Source organism: Phodopus roborovskii, unplaced genomic scaffold (assembly GCF_943737965.1).
Source record: "Phodopus roborovskii unplaced genomic scaffold, PHOROB, whole genome shotgun sequence".
NCBI classification, from domain to species: domain Eukaryota; kingdom Metazoa; phylum Chordata; class Mammalia; order Rodentia; family Cricetidae; genus Phodopus; species Phodopus roborovskii.
The window spans coordinates 12,964,158-12,991,350 of NW_026126541.1; the positions used below are offsets into that span (position 1 = coordinate 12,964,158).

Genomic DNA, 27,193 nt, shown 5'->3' on the forward strand with positions numbered 1-27,193 from the left:
GGGTGCTGGAACTGAACCTGGGTCCTCTGCTGCAAAAGCAGCAAGCATTCTTACTCTCTGAGTCGTCTCTCCATCCCTTAGATCGATTTAAATCATGTGTATGTGTCTGTGTGAATGTATTTTGAGGCAAGGAGGGAGAGGGCACCCAATCGCCTAGTGCTGAAGTTACAGGTGGTTGGAAGCCAAGGACCTGGGTTCTGGGAACCTTGCTCAGGTCCTCAGGAAGAGCAGCAAGTGTTCCTGACCACTGAACCACCTCTCTGGCTCCTGTCTTCGAGTTTAGTTTGCTGCGTTTCATCAAGGCTTAAACATGGTGTTAGAGCTGGTGTTACATGCCTGTCTTGTGTTTGTTCTCCAATCACACTGTGAGCTCCGGACAGGCAGCCTTAGAACCTCCTCCCTGCTCACCTCCATCTGCACCCACCCCCACCTTGCTCTGCAGAGCTTTTCACTTAGCAGACGCTCAGTAAATACTTGCTGGGTGGTTGACACAGATTACATGTTATCCATCATCTTCAAAGGCTAGGACCAGACCGTTAAAAAAAAAATAAACAAAATCTTTATTTTAAAAAGAGGCATTACCTCCTGCCCTCCCCTTACAAATGTTCGTTTTAGTCTCATTTATTGCTTTTTGGGGTAGGGAGTCTGAGGAGGGTGACTCAGAGAGCCCCTTTAATTTAAGAGAGATGTCATAAATCACACCCATTAAGAAGGGATTCGATGCCTGCGTGTGTCCCGTAAGTGGGTTAGGAGCACACACTGGAGATGGCTCATCTCTTTGTCCCCCACCCATCTGCAGGGCTGGCCCTCTCTGGCAGTATGTGGTGTCTTACTGATCGTCTTTCAATAAACAGTCCCTTGAAATTCTACCATGAAAAAAAAGTGCTGTCTATGTATTGTATCAGGAAAACTAAACATTATGGGAAAGGCCAGATATTTCTACCATGTTAAGAAAATAAGAGTAGGCCTGCATGGAACTTCCTCCTCAGTGGGCAGGAGACCCAGCAGAGACTTCAAAGAGGGAAGCAGTCAGGACAGCCGGCCCAGTGGCTCCATTAAAGGAGAATGCATGTGTGCATCCTACGTGTGACTGCAGAGGCCTCGACAGTCTCGCTCACCTGGGAAATCATACGTCTCAACTTGCTCATGGCAGTGGTCTGCTCGTGGCGAGTTTAGGAGGAGGGGATAGGAAATCCAGAACAGAAGTGATTTTTCTCTGCCAACTCCCAAACACACCTTCTCTTCCAGGCTCCTTATCTGACTCTGAGAGGAGGGGTTACCCTCAGGATGGAGCCGGTGGCTATGGCAGAGCCTTTGGTACCCAGGCGCCACTGAGCCAGTGGGGCCCGGATTCTGATGTGGACTACCTGACAAGTCTGTTCTGCCCCTTCCACGTGCTCTAGTCACCCCATTAAGCAGGGTGAGGAGAGGTACCCTACCTTTCATTGGAGAGAGACCTAGAAACTCAGGCTAGGTTATCTGAGGGCCATCCCAGGGAGGAGTGCTTGAGAGTTCTGAGCTGCTGGCCTGCCTGTTTTAATGCGCTGGGGGAAGCTGTTTGAGGAGCGCAGTAAAACTGCTCACCAGACCTGAAATGTGAGAGTGTTGTCTCTGAGTCACCGGGAAGAAGAGCCCCCAGGTATGGAGAGTGGGCTCTTGTTCTGCAGGGTGGCCTGAGGGCCTGGCACTTGCTTGCTAGCTTTCTCCCCAGCAGGATCATTCCCTCCTGCCAACCCTGGCTAGGTGTGCATCAGCTCTGTTACCCAAAATGCCAAAGTGGAGGAGCGTGGCATCTCGTTATGAAGACTGCCCGCATCCTTGCTCCCAGAGGACGCGCCAGTGCCTGTGATGACAGCCAGGTCCTTCAGCTCTGAGCAAGCCTGGGAGCTGCACAGAGCCCGATCACCTACACCTTCACGGAGTCTCCCATGAGCCAAGGCAGGGTTGTTACTGCCATGGGGGATATTCCCCATAGTCAGATAGATGAGAAGAGGCAGAGCAAGAATTCAGACCTAGGTCCTGTGACATTTTAGCATTCCGTGCAAGATCCAGTCCGCTATCCTGCCCTGCCGATGGCGCCACCCTCTGCACCTCTGCCTTCTTGTGAAAATATGCGTTCATTTTTATGTGTATAGATAGGCGTTTGGTTGGCATGTATGTCTATGCACAACGTGCATGCAGGGCCCACACGACATCAGATTCCCTTGAACTGAAGTTATAGATGTTGTGAGCTGCCACGTGGGTGCTGGGAACAGAACCTGGGTCCTCTGGAAGAGCAGCCAGGGCTCTCAACTGCTGAGCCATCTCGCCAGCCCCGGCCTTCCTAACCCTCAGTCTTAGTTGTAAAGAGAAGACCACCTCCCAAGGACAGATAGTTTACTGGGTACCACAGATTCTAAGAGAACTCTAGAGAGGGACTGACAGAAGTGTGGGGTGCCCCGAGCACGCTGTGTACCAGCTGTAAGCTTTGGGCCTTGTGTGCGTAACCCCCTTTCATTCTCCCGGCACTCCCGGGAGATTTGTTTTATAAACACAGGATCAAGACGCAGAGGTTATGTAGTTTCCATAGCTCTGTACAGCTCAGGGGTGGTGGACCAGGGCCTCTCCAGTTCCAAAATACATTCTCTTGGTGTGAGACCATGACAGATCATTTTACCAGCGTGGTCAGGGAGGGAAGGCCCTGAGGGGTAGTGAGAAGGGAGATCAGAAGGAGCCAGCTCTCCCCTCCCCTCCCCCAGCCTGGATTGGGGGGGAAGAAGTGAGAGCCTAGGGAACAGCAGGAACTGTGTCAGAATGGGACCAGTCTGCATCACTGTCCCGAACACTGCCTTGGTGCCACACTGATGATTTGAATGCAGTTTCTTGGCTCTGAGGAGGTAACATCACCCGTCTGCTGGGCTCTGTGCTGACTCCGTCGCTAAGTGATTAGATGTGGTCATGGTGATGGGTGTGACCCTGTCAGGATGACACATTAGCCGTGGGATATCCTGGTGTGGAAGGCTAGACTGATCCCTTGACTGCTGGTTTCTCTGTTCTCTGCTTCTCTCTGCTCATGCTGAAGATGCCCTTCACAAGTCCACAGACCCCCTAAGCAGTGCCCCCATCCCCTTGCTGACCTTACAAAAGTGTGCTTTCCGCAACATCACATCTGACCGCCTTTCATTCATCCAGCAAGCATGTGTGAAGCATCTAGTGTGTGCTGGTTGCAGTTTCAGACGCTGTAGACACAGGAGAACCGAAGCTTCCAAGAGGGACCAGAATGACTGGTTGGACCAGCTTGTGCCTGCACCCTTCGGAAGGGGACCTTGTCATAAACAGAGCAGGAATTGACCAGAAGGAAGGAAGTGATCCCTAAACAGGAGTAGACACAGCTCTGCATACTTGCAGTACTGGAAATAGCACTGTCCAGGGTGGGACATCTGGTAAAGGCCAGTGGTGGGAGAGAGAAGGTGGAGAGATGACTCAGTTTCCCGTTACTGTTGACATAATTACATACATAGTTAAAGTATAGAATGTTCTTTGTTCCTAAATATAGGCAGGGCTTGCTTTGCTAGTAGTCCAGTACAGAAGGCTAGATTTATCCCTTATCATTTCTCTGTAGTTGGGCTTCTGGTCTGGGCTTCTGTTAGGTCCTGAAGAGAGTTCAGGTGACCTAAAGGGATTGGGCTAGGGAGCTGGCTCTGCTCACATCTTTAACTGTCTTGCTGCCAGGGTTCATCATGGTCCATGACGGTCTCTTGTGGGTTTGAAGCTGTCTGTTTGAGGACAGGAGCAGAAGAGTATGCTTGAGTCCTGGAGTGGGGTTCTGGGCTCAGATGAGGATGTAAAACAGCTGGAACCTTCTTTAAGGTTGCTGAGAGGCAGCCTAGAATTGTGGAAAGGTCTGGGGTCCATAGGCAACTCTAGATCCATGTCTGTGACCTTAGACAAGCTTTGGAACTTCTCTGAGCAAAAATTGCCTCACTTGCAAAGACAGTGATTCAGGGGTGTGTCCTTGGGGTTAAAATACCGTGCAGGGAACCTAGCCTATGATGACTGCTTTAAGCAAATGTGGCTACCTTCATGACTGAATTGTATAAAATTCTAGGTGTGAAAAGCAAGTCCATGTGGGATTTGCTAAGCTTACAAGAGCACCTGTTATTTCCTGAAACACTCGCGAATGATTCTTTTATATAGGGATTTCCTTTATGCTTTGAAAAGATAGTTTGTTATATACAACTGTTTTAATCAAGAACAACCTTGTTCTCAACTTCACAGACTAAGCTAGTGTGTCCCTACGAACAAAGGACAGTCTCTAGGTGTGTGCCCTGGGCCTGTGCTCTGTCTCTGACTCAAATGTCTGAGTTGTTCACATTTACAGGCAACATAGGGAGTCTCCAAAGAGCTTAGTCCTTGTGCTTGATTGGCCAGTGCTGCCTCTTTGTAGTTGGCACTTAAACATCTGGTCCCTGGGTCCCTCTGTTGAGATTCCACTCATGTGGAATGCAGTGTGCCCAAGCCTAGCGGCAAGGATGGCATTGCCCTCCATATTACCAGCCTGTTCCCAGACTTGCCCAGTGTTTGCTTAACACATGGCCACAGTCTCAGACCGTGTGGGGCTGGAGCTGATTGTGAACCTTAACCCCAGACTCCAAGTCTTCTCTCATTCACTTGTCGCAGCCTCTGAGCTGGGGATGAGTTGCCTGAAGCTCTGACCTGTTATAACCTTCCTGTAAGAGTAGAGAACACGAGAAGCTGAAGATACCCTGTTTGTTAGCCACTTCCCAGCTCTGCTCTATCCCGACTTCCTATTTTAAACGGAGCCCCAAAGCACTGGCAGAATAAACTCCACTCCTGGTGTCCCTGCCGACTGGCTGCTTCTCCATCTTCTGGAAACAAGGCAGCTGGTTGCGAAGAGCCAACAGAAAGAGGTCACCGGGGAGTGCCATGCAGGGCACATGCCATAGGGCACCAAGCTTCCAGAATAGCTCTGTGGGTCATGTGCTTCCGTTTAGAGGCAGGGAGTGGCCACAGCTGGTGGGAGCCAGCCTGAGGGAATACTCTGAGGTAGAGCTTGGGGTGTGGGTCCCCAGGGGACTGGCTTGGTCCCTGCTGAGGTGTGGTCCTGCCTCCTGGCCTTTCCCTCAGCTCAGCACATCTGTCACACCTCCCCAGCCCCGCCTTCCTCACTCCTCGGGATGCCACCAAGTCCCCGCAATGACTCATGCTGTAAGGTTTTACCACAAGGTGGGAAGGGACAATTTCACTAGGGTTGAATTCAAGGTGGGCTCTTTCAGTCATGTGATCTTGGGCAAACTTGGAACCCTTTTGGAATTTCAGCATCTTCTGTTGATTAGAGTAAGCATCCACAGGGGTCTGTGTGTGGATACTGGAACTTAGTGACTCAGGGTAGCGCCCCCCCTCCCACACACACACACAGACAGCCAGGGAAAAGGAGCTACTAGGGCGGTTTCTACCCTTCCTCAAGTGTCATAGAATGCTCTGTGACTGGCTGCCCTCAACTGTGACAGAACATTGCTTACGGCCAGACCTTGTAAAGGTCAGGTTATGGTTGAAGGTCTGTGTAGATCCGCCACTTATGTGAGAGCCAGCTGGTAGCAATTGGGATGGTGGAGATCCAATTTCCCTTAGCATTGCCACAGGTACAACAGAGAATTCCCAGGAAGTATGGGAAAGAGCCACGGTAATGCTTCTTGTATGGACTAGGCATAAAATAAGTGTTTTGTGGTCATTTTCTCATTTAATCTGCCCTTAAGAGCCATCAAGCAGATGAAGGTGCTTGCTGAGTAAGCCTGATGGCTTGAGTTTGAAGCCCGGAACTTCCTTAAATAAGGAAGGAGAGACCAGACTCCACGAAGTTTCCCTCTGACCTCTACATGTATGTGTGGCATGTGTGCTTAATCAAGCATCATAAGCTCATGCAATATAATGATGTTTCTAAAAATGTATTTGTAGCCAGGTGGTGGTGGTGCACACCTTTAATCCCAACATTCAGGAGGCAGAGGCAGGTGGATCTCTGTGAGTTTCAGGACAGCCTGGTCTACAGAGTGAGCTCCAGGTCAGCCAAGACTACACAGAGAAACCAAGTCATGGCCTCTTGCTACTCTGGTTTTATAGGTGTGGAAGGCTCAGAGGAATCGCATACTCCATCCAAGACCATATACCAAATATGAGACAAAGCTGGATTTAGCATGTATAATTTGCACTGCCCCTTGGACATCCCTGTTTCCTCTCGCCAGCCCTAACCCGTGCGATAACGGTGGAGAGAGACTGCATTTAGCAGTTTATGTTTTGTCTGAGTGCTTCGACCCCAGTGCCCATCGAAGCACAGCTGGGAGAAGGGATTTCTTCTCTGGGACCTCAAGTGCAGCCTGGGAGGGCTACAACGTATAGCTCATGCCTTTGCCCGCAGGAGCCTGGGCGTGAGTGAGAAGGGTGGGCTGCGGCCAAGTGAAGCAGGCTGAGGTCAGAGGGAGGGGACCACCCTCCCCCAGGGAAGGCTTACATGACGTGACTCTGCGAATCACTGGTGGAAGAGAGCTGGCCTCGCGCCCTCTTACCTCCAGCCTCTGTCTGATGGGGGGGGGGCGCTAACCAGATGCAATGCCTGGCAGACTGCCCTGGCCCCGGCACAGGGCTCTCCTCCAGCTAACTTGGCAGCCCTCTTCCCCAGGGGGACCTGGGAGCAAATGACGCCTTGGAGTTGGCTGGGACAGAGAAGCAGGTCCCTTGTGGGCACAGCTTAGGAAGGGGCAGAGAGATGAGGGTTGGGGTGGGGGTGGGTACAAGATGTGCCATGGCATTATTTTGTTCTTGTCACTCTGTATTTTAAGACGAGTTTTGTGTGTGTGCGAGCATGCATGCGTGTGTGCAAGAGAGGAGAAAGAGAGAGAGAGAAGGAGTGACTTAGATTTTCCTAAGTGCTTATGCCTGGGAGAGAACTAAGCATAAGACAAAACCGTTGGCTTCTAGCATTTTGTTCCCTTTTTCAAAGCTGCAGTGCCTTCTGTATCAAATGCCCCAAGCTCCTAGTCAGTGACTGTCCTGAAGTAGGTGGTTGAGTCCCCTGTGCACTGCCAGGATGGAGTTCCTCAACCCTGGCTTCTTTGAGTCGTTCCACAGCATCCATCCCAGGGGGGGTCTGGAGTCTCCATAGCCTTTGGGTGGAGCATCTCCACCTTCCAACAGCGCTTCCTGGCCTCCATATCTTCTTTCCAACATTTTGCTTCCCAGATTTTCTCCCCGCCAGGCCCAGCTTCACCTACCACATCTCTTACTGTGTCCATGCTCAGGGCTCCACGCCTGACCTTTGCTCCTTTCCCATCCCAAACTGTGGCGTGTCCTCTAGCTGGCTCTCGGCCTCTCTGGCTTTGTGGACCACCCTGCCTCAGTCTCTCATTCTCACTGGGACTTGGTATCCTCCTCCCTGCTCCCTTGGCTCCAGCCTCCTGCCACCCAGCTCAGCCTACTTCATGCCACCCTAGCTTTCATCTCTTTGGTTGCTTCTTTGCCTGAGGTCCCTCCTTGCTACTTGTAACCCTCTCCTCCCCTCCAGTGCCGCAACTTCCGGAAAGCCTCTTAGGATGTAAGTATAGTGTGTTCCCACAGATTCTCATTTTAAAAGCCGGTGCCACTGTGGTGGCACAGAGACCCCGGGCCCCCAGGAAGGCGATGACGTCATTAAGAGGTAATCACACCTGTCTCATGGGAGCGGTTGTCCTAAAAAGCAAGGATGTCCTCATCTGCGTGTGACACTTGCCCATGCAGAAAGACTCACCAGAAGCTGGGGTTGTGCCTGCAGGCTTCCCAGCCCCCAGAAGCTGGAACCAAAGTAAACTTCACTTATTTGTTGATTTATTTTTATTGTTTGAGATGGGGTCTCATGTGCTGGGATTGCTGGCATGTGACAGCTTCATTTCTTTACAATGTAACCAATCTCGTGAATTCTCTTAGAGTAGCAGGAGATGGACTGGACTTTTCCCCAGCTCAGTGCTTTTCCTTGAGTCCCCAGGTCTGTGCGCAGCTCTCCTATGCATTTGTAACACTATTTCTCCTCAGCCTGGAGGCCCTGGGCACCAGAGCTGCACAGTGTCTTGTTTGCTTTTGTCTGACTAAGTGTCTAGGGCAGAGCCTAGCACACAGTAGGTGCAGAGTGGTTCTTTCTGGATGAAACTGATGAGCAGCGTAACTTTACTGAGAAGCTACTGCATTCCCGGTGTCAATCATGATTATAGATTAACAAGGGACGTTGCCTACTGGGTATTTGTAGAGAGTGGTTCTGGGGATGGATTGGAGAAGAGGACACACATGAATTCGGCAGGAAAGGTCTCCAGTGCTGTGTTGGGAATGGTGCTCCCAGGCACCTATAACGTTTAAAGGGGAAGGGAAAGTGGAAGCTGGGATGAGGGGAGGGGTCAGCGGGGTCAAGTGGAAGAAGGCTGGGCTGAGCTCCAGTGGAAGGCACTCAGCAGCTTCCCCTCAGGGCAGGCTGTCCAGGGTGGGAACACTTTCCCTGTGCTGGACACACAGGGTCTGGCAGCCTTCCCAGTTTCACTGCCGGGCTGGGTGATTTGGTGTGCTGAGGCCAGCAAACTGGGCAGAGAGCAGGTGGTTTAGACATTGGTTCCTTCCAGCCTTGGTATTAAAGCACCTGGATTCCTCTTTACCCAACCTGGGAAAGCAGGTGCCTCTTCCTGGCTCTGATGTCCACACCCACTGTGAGCTCCTGCTGCTGGTTCACATGAGGGCCACTGAGGCCTCTGTAGGTTTTCTCCAAGCTTGGTGTGTGCCATGTGGTCCCTGATCCCACCACACCAGGGGCTGGGGGAACATGGAACCGACTCAGGGCAGTATCTAGGAGACAGTGGGTCTGGCTTGGAATTTGGAAGAATTAGGCTGAGAGGATGTTGCAATGAAATCAATAACCCTTTAAAGGGGCTAGGGAGATGGCTCAGTGGGCAAAGTGCCTGCCGGGCAAGCATGAGGACCGGAGTTCCTAGTACCCGTAAAAAAGCTGGGTGTGATGACACATGCCTGTAATGCCAGCACTGTAGGACAGAGACAGGCAGATTCCTAGGGTTCATTGGCTAGCCAGTCTAACCTAAACTCTAAGCTCTAGGTTCAGTGAGAAACCTTGTCTGAAAAATAAGGTGAAGAGTGTGGGGAGAAGATACTCAAAATTGGCCTCTGACCTACACACACACACACACACACACACACACTCAGATAGGTGAGCACACCTACACACATAAAACACATCACACACACTCAGATAGGTGAGCACACCTACACACATAAAACACATCACACACACACATTCAGATAGGTGAGCACACCTACACACATAAAACACATCACACACACACACACACACACACGTGTCGTTCCCCTCTTCTGCTTTTGAATAATTGCTTTATTGAAATGATTCTTGTATCAGACAACATGGTCCTAGTAGATTCACAGAGTTGTGTAGCTACCACCAGAGTCAATTTTTAGGACACGTCATCGTCTTTAAAAAAACAATTTATTTAAATTTACTTTATGTGCATTGATGTGGAGGTGTCTGATCCCCTGGAACTGGAGTTGCAGACAGTTGTGAGCTGCCATGTGGGTGCTGGGAATTGAACCCTAGTCCTCTGGAAGAACAGTCAGTACTCTTAACCACTAAGCCATCCCTCCAGCACCAACATACCATTTTGTAGAAAAGAAACCCCGCGGCAACCACCCCGTCCACCCACAGCTCTAAGCCAGCCGTTCTGCACTTTCTGGCTCATAGATTGCTTATTGCATCATGCAATAAGTTTTCACGTATTTGATTGTGCAGAAGAACCCAACCATGGCACACTTTCCAAGGTAATTCATTTTTAGGTACAAGTCCTTTAGCAGACTTATCACCATTGTAATTTTCTCCCGTTCTGTGAGTTGCTTTTCTTGTTGATATTCACTGGAGCATAAACGTCTGTGACCTTGAACTCTGGCTTGCCTGTCTCCCTTTCATCGCTGTCTGTTTGGTACCCTACCTTTGAACTCACTGTTTGAAGTCACGAGGACTTGCTTGCCATTTGGCATATGGTGGGAGGTATTGCTCTTTTCTGGTTTTGAGTCGGGTCTCACTGTGTTGCCTTCTCTATGTAGGTCTCAGCTCAAATAGCCCTGTCCCAGACAGGTGCTCCCTGACCTTCAGTCTAGCATGGTGTCTCCCCTGTGGTCTCCTGTCTGCACTCATCCTGTGTGTTTTCTGTTGAGCTCAGAGAAGCCGCATGGCAACTGTGTCAGGCTCACCCCCAGACTTTGTACCCAGCACGGTGTCTGGCCTCTGCGGGACTCAGGCTGGAGCTGGTAAAAGCAACACGTTCCTTTTAGTTGAATAATAAGCTATTTTCCCAGAGGATTTCGATAAAAGCTCTGCGTGGTTCTGGGTGTTGGAAGTTAGAGAGTGAGAGGATGTCGTCAAGCAACATTACGTCTGGGGGATTTCTTGTCCCCTCAGCTAACAATCCCACTGCTTCCCAATCTTTGGTTAGCTCTGGCAGATGGACACTTCTTCCCGACAGTAGGCAGAGACCTGCTTTCCTACAACTTAACTCATTATGTACTGCCCGTCTTGGCGGTTAACTGGACCTGACCCCGGTATTGTGAGAGTCCCCTAAGCATTTAAAAACATGTATCACTGCACTCTCTTCCATGGGCAGGCCCTGCTGGTTCTTTCAGCTGTTGCTCCTGAGCCAAGAAGGGCTGATTCTGACCTCCAGTCACTGATGGAGGCTCAGGGGTGCTGGGTGGCACAGGCTGCCAAAATAAGTTTGGGCACAATCACAGCCCAGAGCAGAGGGGTCTGATTCTGGTTTCCTCTTCTGCATTAGAGCTGACGAGTCCCAAGCCTGCAGGCAGAATTCAGTCTGAGTCCAGACTCCCTGTTGTAGACACCATGAAGGTGAAGCTGAACTCTATAGGGCAAAATTCTTGTTTATGACGCTGTGCAGTTAAAGGGGTACCTGGGTTTTTCCAGCTAGGTAGTGGTCTTTGAGGATTTGGTTGGCTTTAATGTAGACCCACCAGGGAGCTCCTATCCCCCCCCCCCCAAGCCATTCCCGATTTCCAGGGCTCTAGTTTAACTGGTATTCGAGGTCCAGGTGGAGTGGTTTTAAAGGACCCCTTGGTGACAGTGTATAGCCATGGTTGCAGACCTTAGGTTCACGACCTCAGCATTGAACCTGAAACTCCCCCACTGCCCCTCAGGAATGAGCAAAGGCTGCTGCCGGCACAGCATTCAGGAACCAGAGCCAGGGACAGGCTAAGGGGACACAGGTGTTTTCCAAGATAGAAATCTTGCATTAAATTATGAAAGCCATGCACTTTCAAGTAAAAGGAAATAAATTACGGAAATGTACAAAGTAGAAAGCAAAACTGTTCCCGTCTTTCTCCTTAGATCTCTTCTCGCAAATACCCACACATAAGCTGCCATGGCTTTCTTTTTAGTGCATGTGTATATAAGGACAACCCCCTATACACATACACCCTAAATAAACGTGGCTCCGTGGTGTAGATGCCACTTGGTGATCTTGGGTTTCCTTCTTTCTCAGAATGTTATTAAAGGAGGATATCTTACTGTCAGCAGGTATATGAGTCATAACTTATATACCTTTTAAAATCAGCGAACATTCAGTGCTCCTTATTTTTTTTGTTGCAGAGAACATTTTTTTGCACACACATGCCGTCTTAGAGGTCTAGTTTCTAAGTCAAAGGATAGATAAGATTGGGAATAGGGCTCACCAGGCCACTCCAGGCACTAGCTTCCTGGTGACAGCTACTTGCCTTGTGTCTGCAGTGAAGCTTTGCTGAACTCAGCAGGGAGGAAGGTGTGAGTGTGTCACCGGGGAGGAAGTGGAGAGGTCACTTCCCTCAAGGCTGTGTGTGTGTGTGTGTGTGTGTGTGTGTGAAGGAGCAGTTGACCCCCAGCCTTCCCTGGCTGCCGCATTGCCCAGGAAGCAGAACCAAGCTGTGTGTGTTAACCTTTGCCTGGCTCTGCAGCGTGACAAAGGCGCAGACACGTTGGCAGGATGTGTATGTTGAGGGCGGTGGGCCAGGGTTGGGCGTTGATCAGGGTAGATTAGGGAGCGCGTGGAGCCAGAAGTCCCCTTCCTAACTCTGCTAGAGCTGCAGAGTGGTGGCCAAGCCCATTGGAACCCAGACACACAATGCTGCTGTTTCCGGAACTCCGGCTCCTCAGTGTCACAGTGCATCTGGTAGACGTGTCCGACGTGGTAACTATGAATGTGGCCGGGCACAAAATTTCGTTTTTATTTTGCTTATTTGTTTTACTTTATTGTAAGCTTGCTTAAAACGTAAGCTCTCTCTCTCAGTCTCTGTGTGTGTGTGTGTTCATGTATTTTATAACCAGATTCATGGCTCTTATGTGTGATCCTCTGATGATGGTTGTTATACCATCAAAGGTCAGATGCACCAATAAAGTTTTCCAGCTCATATCCATCATGAAAGGAGCCTGCCTGTCCTCCCACCCGGGCACAATGTCAGCCACCTTCTCCAGATGCATGGGCATTGCCTAAGATGCCCACGACCATGTGTGGGTTCTCCCTTAGGCACCCGCTGTTTGAGAGCACCTCCCCTGCTTTTGTCCTACAGGCTACTTTGGCTGAGCAGTGGTAGAGTTAGAAGAAGGACCATACAGCACAAAGGCCAGTCCTGGATGCTCAGGTGCTCTGGAGAATAAACACCCCCCGTGGGACTCATGCCCAGAGCTCTGTAAGTCCGAAGTGGATTCCTTTCCAGGACCTGTGCTTTTGGATGCCCTTAGGGTGTTCTAGAGAAAGAGAAAAAAAATTCTTAAGAGTACAAAAGACTATGTCTGGCAGTTAGTGTCAAAGCATGGGAAAGGAAGTCACAAAAGTGAGAGCTCACAGTGCCCGCTGCCCTGAGTTCCTCACACACACTCGGGTGGTCTTCCCAGCAGGGTGGGCGTTAGGTCCTTTATTTTCTTTTTGCAAGACAGTGTTTTTCTGTATAACAGCTCTGAAACTCACTTTGTAGACCAGGCTGGTCACGCAGTGATCCACCTGCCTCTGCCTCTCGAGTGCTGGGATTAAAGGTGTGTGCCACCAATGCCGGGTGGTATTGTGTTTCCTAAGGACATTTTCAAGCCAGTGTTCACCCTGTCAAAGGTGCAGGAACATGCTCTGTCTTTTTCTGAGGCTGCTCTAATTTACTATGATCCTCTCCAGCCGAACCCACCTCCCTTTGCCCTGCATCAGCCGGGCCCTTCTTTCAGGCTGAAAATGTCCCACTGGGCATACACACCGCACTGTCTGCACCCACTCCTCTGCTTGCTGGACCCCTAGGGTGGTTCTCAAACTTAGCTACTGCAAATAGACCTACAATACACATCGATGTCCAAGTAGCTCTCTGATATGTTCACCCGGAGTGGTTCAGGTAAATAGACGAGGATCTCTGCCACCAGGATCGACCCTGTGGTCCAACCTGCAACTCTGCCTGTTAATTTCTCCTTGAGTAGGTAGGTAATTGACCGATTAATCCGTCAACACTAAAGCTGCCCATGTCACTGGTAAGAAGGGAGCCCAGAACTGGGATCTTGGATCAGCTCCATGAAAAGTAAATACTCTCCCCGAATCCCACTTTCTACAAAAAAAATAAAAAAATAAAAAAATAAAAAATAAAAAATAAAAAAAAAAAAACAAAATAAAAAAGGAAACACAGTACCATGTACAAATGAATATACACAATAAAAATTTTTTTTAAATAGTAGCAACTGAACAATTAAAGAGGGCTGGCTGGCAAGATGGCTCAGTGGGTAAAGGCATTTGCCACCAAGTCTGATGACCTGAGTTCAGTCCCTGGGTCCTATACGGTGAAAGGGAAGAACCGACTCCCAGTTGACCTCTGACTGCCACACAGCGCCATGGCACACAACCTTCGGTGTGTGCATATCTATACCCGACTCCCTACACCGAACAAACAAACAGTTGTTTAAAAACCTGAAAAAGCAGACAGAGCCTTCCTCTAGAGGGATTGGCCTGTTTGATTCTAAGCTCCATCGCGGGCCGCTTGTCTGACCGAAGCAGGTGGCACCTGTGACTCCTGCCTCACCTTTGGGAGCTGGAGGTGTTAACATTGTCCTTGGGGGGTGTTGTAAAGATAGATGAATAATCAGAACGAAGGTTCCAGCAGTGTCTGGAAGTCGGAAAGTGCTCAGCAAACAGGAGTGGCTGTTCTCCAGACAGCAAGCTTTGCAGAGGGACTGCAGTCTCTATGGCTCTGGGGGACTTGAAGGACAAAGCTTTGATGGTGAATCCTCCCCTTCAGGTTTCTCAGGGTTTGTGGATCCTGGGAGTGCCCAGCTTATATGTGTGTTTCCCTTCCGGGAAACGTGGAGAAAAGAACAAGAAAAAAAAAAAATCCCCTGGCCCCACAGCATCTCTCTCGGCTTCACACGTTGTTTTCCTGGCCCTGTGCAACAAAGTCAAGCTTCGCCCTTCTCCTTGTCAGGACATAAAATCATTATATTTATATCTAAAATCGTGTGTGTGTGTGTGTGTGTGTGTGTATGAGAGAGAGAAGAAATTTAAAGTAAATATATACATACATACAAATGTGTGTATGTATATACATACATACTTGTTTATTTCTTTGGTTTTTCAAGACAGGGTTTCTCTGTATGCTTTGGAGCTTGTCCTGGAACTCGCTCTGTAGACCAGGCTGGCCTTGAACTCACAGAGATCGCCTGCCTCTGCCTCCCGAGTGCTGGGATTAAAGGAGACTTTTACCAGGGTCACCTCTAAAGGTGCTAAGTACTTTTACACTAAGCTAAAAACTTTCAGGCCAGGTCTATGGTTTACTTGATAGTGTACTTACGTAACATTCTTGAAGCCCTGAATTTGATCCCCACGATTACATAAACTGAGTGTAGGGAGGCATGCTTGCAGTCTTAGCACCCAGGAAGTAGAGGCAAGGGGATCTGAAGTTCAGAGTTATCTTTGGCTACTGTGAGTTTGAGACCCGTGGGCTAACAGACCCCTATTCCTGTCCCATCCAGACCGCCCTCCCTGCCACAAAATTGAGGCAAGGGACCTTGGACTATTGGACATGATTTTACTGGCAATGTTTTGGACTGGCAAAGACACTTGCACTGAGTCAAGATTTGTGTGCTGTCCCTTGCCCCTTAAAAGTTTGAGTCTGGGGCTGAAGAACTTTCTCCAGTTTGCATCTGACCACTATCCTCATTGCTACAAACGCCTTGGAATCTCTTTTCTGGAACGAACCAGTCATTGTCTCAGGACCTAGGACACCGAAGGCCCAGAGAGGGCAAGACAGCTTGTGCTCATGGGGAAACTAGGGAGGGGATGGACTCACCCATGTTAAACAGACTGGGTTATGCTGTACCAGCAATTAGCAAACAAGGGTGGATTTAAAAGCTTGCTGATGGTGGACCACAGACTCTGAGCACTCCAAACTCATGGGGCCAGTGGAGCCTTGAGAGTTCTTCCTCTGGAACAGTTAGGGGATGAGAATAAAGACCTTCAACATCAGGACCGCCACTGTCACCTTGAGAGTCATGGAAGACAATTATCAGCCCAGGGGTTGGCATTGGGAACTTGCATTGGGGACAGTAGCCCTGAGCCCCTCTAACTAAGGGTGGCTAGGCTCTAACTGGCCTGGAGATTTATATGCCATTCTCTTTCCCAACCCTCCACATCAGGTCTAAGTATATGGAGGCATTTAGAATGGAAATGTAGGGCCTAATGTTATCTTAGATGGCAATCAAATTCTTGGAGAAGAACTTGGCATGGGACCTTCCTCAATAAGAAGCTTGTGCACTAGCTGTGGTCCCAAATGTATAGCCCCTTTATTGCTTTCTTGATTGTGCTCATTCTGGCTTCTAGAGCCATAATCTTGAACCCAGTTAACCAAACATGGTAGGCCTCTCTACATCCACAGACTCCAGAGGATTTGAAGTGATCCTGTGACTTCCCTGGCCCTAGAAATCAGCCCACTTCAGGAGCAATGTGCTCCTTTGTTGTGTGGCTACAGTCCCAAGGTGGAACTTGTAGTTTGAAGACTATAGTGTAGATTAGATGTCCACGCCCACATTGGCCCCTTGAATGGGCAAGCTTTGGGTAGTGGATACAACCTGCTCCACTCTGTGCTCTATTCCTAGCCACCTGACCCCAGAGCTATTTGTAAGCAGGTGGGGGAATGTTGCACTGGGGGTTTCCATCTGGCCTGGGGCTAGGTTGGCTGGGCAGGGGGCCAGGGAAAATAGGGCCTTCCTCAATAAATTGCAGCCACAATGTGTACCATATAGGAATGCTCGGGTCCTTGCACAATTCCTAACTCTTTGCTTCTTGCCCTACTTTCTGTGACAAAAGCAGCGACAGACACTAACATTACCGACCAAACCCAAGCCAGTCTGGGGCTCTTTAGGAACCGTTAAGCCATATCTTTGCAGTCATTCGTTGGGTTCAGCCCAGATCCCATCCTGGATGCCCCGCCATGGGACTGAGCTTTATTCTGGGTTCTCTGGAGCCGACTTGCAAGTTATTTGCATCAAGGTCATGGAAGTTCTGAAGAGCTTGGTTCCTAGAGGCAGCAGGGCCCACTGGGCCCAGACCTGGTCAGGCCACTTGTATTGAGCAGATTGCATGACCTCAGAATGGGAGGAAGTTGAGTGATGAAGTACTGTGCTGGCTGTCCATACGCCGTGTCCCTGCCAGGGACTCTCCCCTTTATATGTGAGCTGCAAGGGAAAATGGTAGTCTGCCTAGTCCGCAGGCAGCTGGGCATGGTTACTGGGTCTCTGAGGAGGCTTCCTAGTTGCCTACCATCTGCCTGAGTGACTGGAGACCTTGAAATGGAATCCTTGCATTTTTAAAATCCACAAGGAAGGGAAACTCCATACAGGAAACATAAGCCCAAGTAACCACGTTTGGAAGCAGGGTGTTTAATTGCCAGCCCTTTCTTGAAGTCCAGCTGCTGGTAACATTATCTGGCAGCTTCTGAAGCCAGAGGAGGGTTTATCTGTGCGGGTAAACAGAGCTGGCTTTCTCCAGTGACCTCTGACCTCTCCCCCTGCGACACCTGCTCTTTCTCCAGTTTATCTGTAAAGCAGGACCAGCCCTGAGGGTCTTTAAGAAGCTCTGGCCTTGGAATGAGGTATGCTTGGGTGAGGCTGGAATGCTACATCTCCATTGCTCATCTGGAGTGATAATCTAGGCTGTCTGAGGCTGGGAAGCAGACAACAAGCATCTTGTCAAGAGAAGATGGGCCTGGAGTCTGTCTTCAGATCTCTGGTCTTATCTATAGGAGGATGCTGACTGGTTCCAAGGCTGGGCACTTCTGGCATGTCCCAGCAGTTTGGAAAAACCTTGGGGGTGGGAGTGTAAGATTGCTGTGGGTGAGATCCAGCTTCGGCTGGCTCCAGAATTCTCTCCTCACCTGGCAATCTGTATTTGACAAGCCACTGCCTTGAGCCACTGATTTCCTCTGCCAGAAAGGCGGCCTTTTAACGTGCAATTCCATGCATCAAGGACCAGGCCTGCATGCATCTCCCAACTGCCAGGGCTGTCTGCATCATTTTACAAGGACCAGGCCTCAGTGCATCCTTCCAGCAGCCAGGCCTGTGATTAATTCTCCCTGGGAGGTGAAAGGGAAGCCACTAATTACCACACAGGAAGGAGCATGGGTGTTAAGCCCCTGTTAAGTCCTTCCTCGGCTTCACAGGCCCAGGAGAATGGTGGACTTTAATGACCTACAGGCAGGCTCACCCTGTGCTCTGCTCTGGTGGGCGTGGCCATATCTGTTTCCCCGACTAGGGACCTCAGCAAGGAGATACTGGTGAAAGAGAGGAGGGAGCTGTACTGGGGTTATGGCCCTGGTGAAAACCTAGCCCCTCTTTCACAGTAGCCGGGAGCCGCTATCTGTGTCCCAGGGTTGCCCGGCTTTTGCTGCATCGTGAACCCTGGTTTCTCAAAATCATTTTATTGCTACTTTCTAACGGTAATTTTGCTACTGTTATGAACTGTAAGGTAAATATCTGGTATGCAATCCCAAAGGCGCTGTGACCCACAGATTGAGAACCACTGCTTTAGGCCCTTCGATGTACAAAGGTATCCAGACTTTTCCAGCTTTAAAAGATGTCTAGTTCTTACCAAGTTGTTTCAAATACCTACAGAACTAAACTTACATGTAGAGGAATAGGCCTGTGACTGCCGTTCTCCCCGAGATTTAACTTTAGTTACCATTGTGATGATGGGAGGAGGAAGGACCTTTAGACAGGGCACAGCCGTCCAGAATGGATTAATGCCCTCGTCATGGATCTGGGTTCTTGGTAAAAAAGGATGAGGTTAGACTCACCCTCCCTCCTGTGCCTAGGGTGACTGTCCACAGCTGCCGGCACCATGCTGTCGGGCTTCGCAGCCTCAGGAACCAAATCAATGTCTAGTGATTATAGTTTACACTGCCCCATGCTACAGGAGAGAATAAATGCCCAGTGTGCTGAGGAGATGGAGAAAGGACTCAGGTCTGTGTCACATCTTGTATTAGCTGCGTGGCTCCACTTCTACTTAGCGTCTCTGAGCCTCGCCTTCTTCCTGCACCGTATGGGATAATCATTGAGAAATCAAATGGGATGAGACATGTAGATTCTTTATACCATATCGGCATATAGTTACTTACCTAAATACGAGCTGTCCTTTGGTCATCTAAAGATTTTGTGATTTATTGTATGAGATCAACGTTCACGTAAGGTATGAAACAAAGCACAAACACATATACCCATCTGCCTGTATTATTATAAATATCTGCCATATATTTTTCTATGTCCATTGTTTTCTCGGACAGGGTCTCATGTAGCTCAGGCTGACCTTGAACTCCTTATATAATTGAAGGTGACCTTGAATTCTTGATTCTCCTGCCTCTACCTCCCAAATACTGGAGTTACCAGTGCCCACCTCTGTGCCTGGCTTAAAAAATGTTATTTTCACTGCTGAGATTGGAGCCCAAGGCCTCAAATATACTGGGCAGATGTGTTACCACTGTACCCAGTTTGTTTTTACTACCCTAAGCCAGTGATTTATTTTGAGCTCATTTGGGCAGGGCTGGCCTTTTAGTTAATGTTTTTCCTTATTAGGACTTCTACTCATCAATAGTCCATCTCTGGGTGGTGACATCCCTGCTAACTCCTGGCTTTATGGCTTTTCCTCACCTGTCATTCAGAACACTGTCTACACGACGAATCTAACTGTCAGAGTTACTTTTCTGTTTCTGTGGTAAGACACCATGACTGAGGCATTTAATTGGGCATACGATTTCAGAGAGTCAGAGTCTATGATGGTAGCCAGAGCTGCTGCTGGGAGATCACACCTTCATCCCTAACCACCAGGCGGGAAGTGAGACACACACACTGGGGATGGTGTGAGCCATCTGAAACCTCAAAGTTCTGGCTCCACATCGTCTGTGAAGTTGCTTCTCGTGAAGCCAGACACGCTGGCTTTCTTGGTGTGTATGTTCTTTCTCTGTGAAGGGCAGTGTGAGCCTCGTTGTCGGGAGGCTGAGTTGAGCCACAAATCTCTGAAACACTTACAGTGCTGGGCTACAGCAGAGTGACCTGGTTTTGCCCGTGGTGTCAATATCGGAGTCTTCCAAGTCCGGGGCTGCCCGTGTGGAATGGCAAAGTATGAGGCTCATGGACTTGCAGTTTGGGAAGAGCCCTCATAAACTCTCATTCACGCTGAAGTTTGAGGACAAGTGGAAATCAGCTCTTTAAAAAAATGTAATGACCTCAATTTTATGTTTATTATCTACAACACATGTTAGCAAAAATGATGTTTAAGACATTTGCTTTAACCCTATACAAAGGGAATCTTCGTTATCATTTTAGTGAATGCTTCTTTGGGTCTATGGAGTGAGTGTGTGTGTGTGTGTGTGTGTGTGTGTGTGTGTGTATTGACAAACGCTGCAGCTAGCATCCACATGGTACCTGACAGTGAGTCAGGCCCTGGTGACAGATGAGAGAAAGGGCAGTCTTGGCTGTGGTTCCCCTACAGCAACATTAAACAATGCCCGACCTACCTTAGAGCCAGTCTGGCTCACCTGCTCATGTGTTCGTCTCTCTCCTCCCGCAGGTATATATTATCAACGTGACCTGGTCCGACTCCACCTCCCAGACTATCTACCGGAGGTACAGCAAGTTCTTTGACCTGCAGGTGAGTGGGCCAGAGCCAGATGGTGGCCTGAGCCTCTGGTGGGCTCCTGTCTTTTGTGTCCACATTCCCCCAGAGAGCCCTGAAAAGACCTAAGGGCCAGGAGCCAACCCGGCACGGAGGGTAGATGAGGGAACCCTACGGCAGCCAGGCTTGTGGCTGTGTTGACGGCTGCAGTGCAGACACTCCAGGCTTTGTTGCTTTCCACAATGGTCCTTCACAGTTGTGCTTTGTCTTTCTCCCTTGGCCCTGGGGTGGAAACCATGGGGAGGTCAAAAGGCAGTTATGGGTCCTCTGTGCCTGGACAGACTTCTCTGTAAGCATCCATGATGAGACACAAGCCACAGATCATAAGACCTGAACAACATAAGCAATTTATAGAACTGCATGCTGGGTCTGCCTGTCTACCCAAACAAGGTGCTTGGCATCTAGTTTGTACATGTAGATGGTAAGTGTGTGTCTCTAAGTCATGTGGGCGTGTTCCTTCAGGAAGACAGTAGTAGTACAGAGCCACATATTACAATTAAACACAGCCCTTTGATGCTGGCTGATTCATTTTAGGGTCTTATGGTGACAAGTGACTGTTTTATGCTCACACTGGCTTAGACAAGAATATACGGAAGCTCATGGAATTGACCAGATGGTGAGAAGACACGTGGTTTCCACAAAGCCTAAACTAGGCTCAGTCCTAGTCTCTGCTTCTCTCCAGTACTGTCCTTGGCTCCTGTACTCATACACCGAAGAACTTAGCTGTCAGTACCTCTTGAATTTCATATCATACCAACACCATAGACACTGACTGGCTCCCTGTTCCAAGGATACCTTCTCTGGGCCAATCGGAATACCCAGAGGTAGAGGGTCTGAGCCCTAGCAGGGTGGGAGTATCACCCTTGTGTATCATTGTGAATGGGTTAGGGTTAGGGTTAGGGTTAGGGTTAGGGTTAGGGTTAGGGTTAGGGTTAGGGTTAGGGGTTAGGGTTAGGGTTAGGGTTAGGGGTTAGGGTTAGGGTTAGGGTTAGGGTTAGGGTTAGGGGTTAGGGTTAGGAAGGGAAAGTGAGATACTCTTCCTTAGGATTTGAGTGTGGCTTAGATCCACAAAAACACAAAGAGATGTTCGTTCTTAGCCCTTGGCAATCAGCGGCCAGTCCTTCCCTTTAGCCCCTTAGTGGTGGAGAGGCAGATTCAGGCCTGTGTGTTTGTGCGTTATTACCTGTGTTTATATCACGATCCTTATCACTCCATTTATAGGATAAGACTTAAAAACAAACAAACAAACAAACAAACAAACAAACAGTTTCCCAGATTATAGGTCCTTCGGGTTTGACAGTAGGGATTGAATGTCATTACACGTGGGAGCACATGGGAGTGGGAGGGAGCACGTGGGGGTGGGAGGGAGCACGTGGGGTGGGAGGGAGCACCTGGGAGTGGGAGGGAGCACCTGGGAGTGGGAGGGAGCACCTGGGAGTGTGTGGGAGCACCTGGGAGTCGGAGGGAGCACATGGGGTGGGAGGGAGCACCTGGGAGTGGGAGGGAGCACGTGGGGGTGGGAGGGAGCACGTGGGGGTGGGAGGGAGCACGTGGGGGTGGGAGGGAGCACCTGGGAGTGGGAATACTTATGACTCCTGCCGCCTGCCTCGTCTCCTCTCAATCCTGCTCAGTCTCCTTTGGTCTCCCCAGGATAAACTGGTGGGATTCGCCCACACCCCATCAATGGGTACAGTGTGTGGGGACAGGAAATGATAATGCAATTGGGCAGAGTGTGGACCCTGAAAGGGCTCATTGATGAGTTGGAAGGAGCCTAGAAGCCTGGAGAAACTTCTAAATCAGAATTTCTATTCTGGTCCCACCCCCTCCCAAGTTATAGAATCTCACAAGAAAGGAATGCTGCCCCCCACCTCCTCCCTCCCCCACACCCACCCGTCTGAGGGCTCACTTCCTCCTATCACTGTGAGAAGGGACACAAGCATGGAGCAGCTGTGTGACGTGTGGTCCCGGTCCTGGAATGACTATGCGTGTGGCCAGGCTTGTCTGTGTGGGTCATCCTCCAGCCCTGTGTGTAGCAGCTCCACATCCCTATGTTCAGTTAGTTTCAGATCAGACGTATTTATTTATTGTTTGTGGCTGGGCATGTGCATGCCACATGTAGAGGGCAGAGGGTAACTTGAGGGAGCTAGTTTTCTCTGTCCACTATGTGGGTCTCAGGGATTGAACTCAGGTCCTCAGGCTTGGCAGCAAGCACATTTACCTGGCCCCAAAGATAATTTTAAGCCAGGCATGGCAGCACATATCTATAATGCCAGCTCTTGGGAGGTGGATAAGGAATTCAAGGTCATTCTCAGCTACACAGAGGGCAGCCTGGGCTACTTGAGACCCTGTCCTTTTTTTTTTAATGTTAATTTTTCACTTCCATCCTGAACATGTGCAGATTCTTCTTTGTCGTTGTCCCTAAACAATGCATTAGCAGTTACTTGCATAGGCTGAGTTCCACGGGCATTCCGTTTCATCTTTGTGGCATTCATCTGTTTTCTCATGGTCATGACTTTTTTATTTTGGGGGGCTGCTGGTCTGACAAGATGACTTCGCAGGTAAAAGTGACCTCTACCATCCTTGATGGCTTGATTCTGTCCTCAGCAACTGTCAACTGAGCATGTGCATTGGAACAGCTGTCCCCAAACCCCGGAAAACCAGGTTAGACTCCATAGCGGGAGTCGAGATCATTGACGTTGAGGTGGAAACGGGAAAGGCAAGGGCTTTTTCTTCTGAGAGGGACCCACAGGGAGCGGGTCAGGGTGTGGTCTCATGGCCATAAGTGTGTGGTTAGTTTTAAAGGGTCTGCTTGGGGATGCAGCCAAGTTAAGCAGGAGGCAGGCAAGGGGCCACAAATGCCCTTTTAAAGTTACCTTTTCATTTGACACGTCTCCCCTGTGACCTAGCTCCACCGAAGAAGGACAGGAAGGCTCCCAGGCCCTGGCTCCATTGGGGTTTTTTTTCACAACCTGGCCTGCCAGGCACTGGGCTGCTGTAATTTCCCTGCAAACATTGGCTCACGCGCTGTTGGCCCCTGAGAGCGACCCCTGGCAGTGAGTGCAACTGGGTCAATATTTGGTCAGAGCCAGAAAGAGCCCTTGAGCTTCCCCTGAACCTCTTGGAAGGTAGTCAAGAGAGCTGCTTGGGTTCCAAGGGCTAAAACTGTTTGCTCCAAGGGCTAAAACTGTTTCAAAGAGCTTTTATCTCTCTTCCTTACTCATCCGTCTTGCACTTTCCACCTGCACACCCAGCACAGGGTTGCGCTCAGTTTCCAGCTCTCAAATAGCCTGGTTAATGATGGATGAACAAAGCTTTAATCCCAGATCATTAATATTTAGCTCTGGAATGATGTGCTGGGCTGTTATGATATTATTTATGCATATTCATGGCTCACTGCATTTTTAGAATTAGAGTTCTGTGTGTGCATGCACATGCGTATACATGCTCAGTTCTGTGTGTGCGCACATGCGTATACATGCTCAGTTCTGTGTGTGCGCACATGGGTATACATGCTCAGTTCTGTGTGTGTGCGCACATGCGTATACATGCTTAGTTCTGTGTGTGCGCACATGTGTATACATGCTCATGTGGTATATGCAGGTACATGCATCTGTGTTCAAGTATGCATAGACTAGAGGAAGACATTGGGTGTAAGATGTCCCATCCTATCACTTTCCACTTTATTGCTCTGAGATGGGTTTTTCATTGAGCCTAAGCTGGCTTGATAGCCCATCTCTGCTCCCCCACGGCATCCCCAGCTCTTGGGTTGCAGATGTATGCAGCCATGCTCAGCTTTTCCCATGAATTCTTGAATCCAAACTCAGGTCCTCATGCTTGTTCAGCAAGCACTGTTGTCCACGGAGCTATTTCTGCACTGTAGTCTCTAAAATTACAGTTCTTTTATTCTAAGGCCTTTGCTTTGTAGGAAAAAAAAGTTAATTTTTCTACTCATGGGAATTTTTTCATATCTTTATGTCTGTGTGTGTATGTGCATATGAACACACGTGTGTGGGGGGCCAGAGGTTGACACTGAGTGTCTTCCTCATTCCCTCTTCACCTTATTTATTTTGAGACAGGATCTCTAACTGGATTTGATCTTGATGATTCTGCTGGATTGGTTGTTCAGTGAGCCCTAGGAAATTACTGAGCCTAGCTGAGAGGCAGCAAGGTAAAATCTGGGGAAGTGGCTGCTGAGGTGTTTGTGTGTGTGATATGTGTGATGTGTATGGTGTGTGTGATACGTGTGGTGTGTGTATACATGTGTGTGGTATGTGATATGTAGCGTGTGATATGTGTGGTGTGTGTATATGTCTGTATTTTGTGTGTGTGTATATATGTGGTATGTATGGTTTGTGTGATATGTGTGGTGTGTGTATACGTGTGTGTGGTGTGTGATATGTGTGATGTGTGTGTATGTCTGGTGTGTATATGGTGTGTGTGTAATTGTGTGTGCATGTGTGGTATGTATGGTTTGTGTGATACATGTGGATGGTGTATGTGTGTAAGTCAGAGAACAATTTGTGGAAGTCCATTCATCCCTTCTCTCTTATGGATCCCAGGGATCTAACTCAGATTGTTAGGCTTGCCCTGGTTTCTGCTGAGACATCTTACCCACTGAAAACAACTACTTTTAAAAGATCTAGAAGGATGTACTCCAGATTGGCAACTGTTATCTCTGGATGGGTTTTAGGGGCATCAGTGGAAGAGAGGCTTAGTCAAAAGGGAACTGTAAGTTCATCTCTGAAAAACACAATAGTGATTAAAGAGAGATCTGGGGAGAGGCAGGAAATCGAGAATAAAAAAAATGTCCCTTGTAATCATTACAATAACGGAAAACAAAGGTTTGAAAATTTTGTATCAAGAGTGCATCTAGTAAGAGAAAGAAAATGAAAATGATTTCAGTTACATTACCTCATTTTCCTGGACCATCATTCTAGATCGTTCCTATGGAATGCAACTACTTAGATCTCATTATAACTAACCCCAGAGACCTATCCAAATTATCTTGTCAAACTGGAATCTTGTATTCAGATATTAAAACCCATGAGCAGAGCATTGGAACAGGAAACCTGTTGGCAGCAGTGTTCTGGTCCTGATGAAGCGTACTGAGTCGGGTAGGGGGCACAGTGGTTAGGATGAGCAGCATCCAGGACTGAGATGGCTTGGTTCCAAAAACCAAGCTCCAGCAAGCCTTACTGATTATTTACCCTCTGATGAATTCTTGTAACCTCTCTGGGCCCCTGTTTTCCTCTCTTAAAATGAAGTCATTACAGAGACCTGCCTCCTAGGATAATGGAATGGAATGATAGATTCCATGTAAAGGAAGTCCTTCAAAGAGGGAGCGAAAGGGTCTCAGGGAGGGAGGCAGAAGCAGCCCTCCAAAGCTTAACTCTGGGGGAAGTAGCTGGTGATGCCTACCCCAGCTTGGGGTGCGGGCTTCTTCCTGTGCCCTTAAGATGGATTTCCCTTTTGCCAGATAATGTGGTCTGATCTTACGCTGAGAGGCGGTTGGGTGTGATGGATTCCCTAGAGAAACACTCTTACCTCCAAAGTTTAATTTCAAACCCACTTCCTCCCAGCCACGCTGTAAGGAAAACGCTGTTGTTGTTGCTTTAAAACAGTTATTGGTCCACAGATTTTCCTTACCTTTGGAGAGAGGCATCTTGTTTTTGATGTAGCACGGGGACTCCTGGGGGTGGGGGTGGGGGTCTGGCTGCACTTTTCTCTGCCCCTGGGGCCCTAAGTGAACTCTAGCCTATTTTTTTTCCACTGACAGGTCCTGCCTGGCGAGACTGTGTGGGACAGAGGGGTGACTGTGGAGGGATGGGAGGAGAGGGAGACCCTGAATGAAATGGTCCCTGGAGGTCAGCTCAGGGTGGAGAGATTACCTCTGAGTTCCCACCTTTGAGTTATCTTTGAGTTACTTGGGGTCTGCCAGAGGTCTTGGGGAAAAAAAAAAGAGAAAAAGCTGTGTGTCCCACCCCATCCCAGGTGGATGAGGTTCAGCTCCCTGTGCGTGTAGGAACACCCTTACACAGGTGGGGTTTCTCATGGCAGAGGGGCTCAGAACCTGACTTGGAACCCACGAAAAGGGTGCAGCAGGAGAGGACAGTGCCAGAGCGGGTTCTTGTGCATCTGTGAGAAGGGGACATGAGACCTAGATGCTGGCTGAGGCTTGAGAACCACGTTCAGAGTGCTGCTCTAGGGAGAACTTTCTAGCTAGGCCAAGTCTTTGGGTGCAAGGAGCCTGTTGGTGCCTCTGGGGCAGCCCAGAGTTGTGCAGCTGTCCCTGCACCTAGGCGTCTCCATAGAAACCAGTGAGCTCCTCTTTGGGGGTCTATGCACACTGGATCCAGGTACCTACCTACCTCTTAGGTGCAGGGAGTTCAGCCATATCCTCTTCCTGCCAAATGTCAGATCCAATTGGATCAGCCCCTCCGCTGTACCCTGGGAAATCCAAAGCCATTTCTGCCCTTTGTTGCCCCCTTGGCTCGTCCTTGGGATAGGGCTGGAATTACTAACTCACGTTCAGGAAGTTTTCTTAGACAGGAAAATCATAACAGAAATTACAGTGTCTTTCGTCTTCCACTATCAGCATAGACTGCTCACTGGGTTTAAAGTTCTAGGGGAAGTTTTGTGAGTGAGAATACTGGGGGAGGGGTGCTGCCTACACCCCAAGTCCTTCAGGGCTGCAGAGACTGTATCTCAGCTGTAGAAAACATCTACGTGTGACTATCACACTATGAATGGTACCTGCTCCCCATAAAACTGTTATTAACCATGGTCACTAAGGAATGTGCTTTGTAGGTAGAGGCCTTTTGAGATAAAGAAAGGGTGACTAAATGGTTGGCACTCAAGTTACATGTCCACATTGTCTTGACAGACAACATTCATTGACTGCACATTCTTCCTTACCATGTCTGTGACAGACATTG

At 49.1% G+C, this 27,193-nt stretch overlaps 1 protein-coding gene across 4 annotated transcripts in view; it reads left to right on the forward strand.

Annotated features, from left to right (window-relative positions):
- The window catches only part of Sh3pxd2a (SH3 and PX domains 2A), a 198,410-nt gene that overhangs the window by 20,855 nt on the left and 150,362 nt on the right, over window positions 1–27,193 (forward strand). For all 4 annotated transcript variants that reach the window (XM_051200090.1, XM_051200092.1, XM_051200091.1 and 1 more), the window contains exon 2: window positions 20,154–20,234. In XM_051200090.1, coding sequence (XP_051056047.1) covers window positions 20,154–20,234 — 81 coding nt within the window. The remainder of the gene's footprint in view (window positions 1–20,153; window positions 20,235–27,193) is intronic.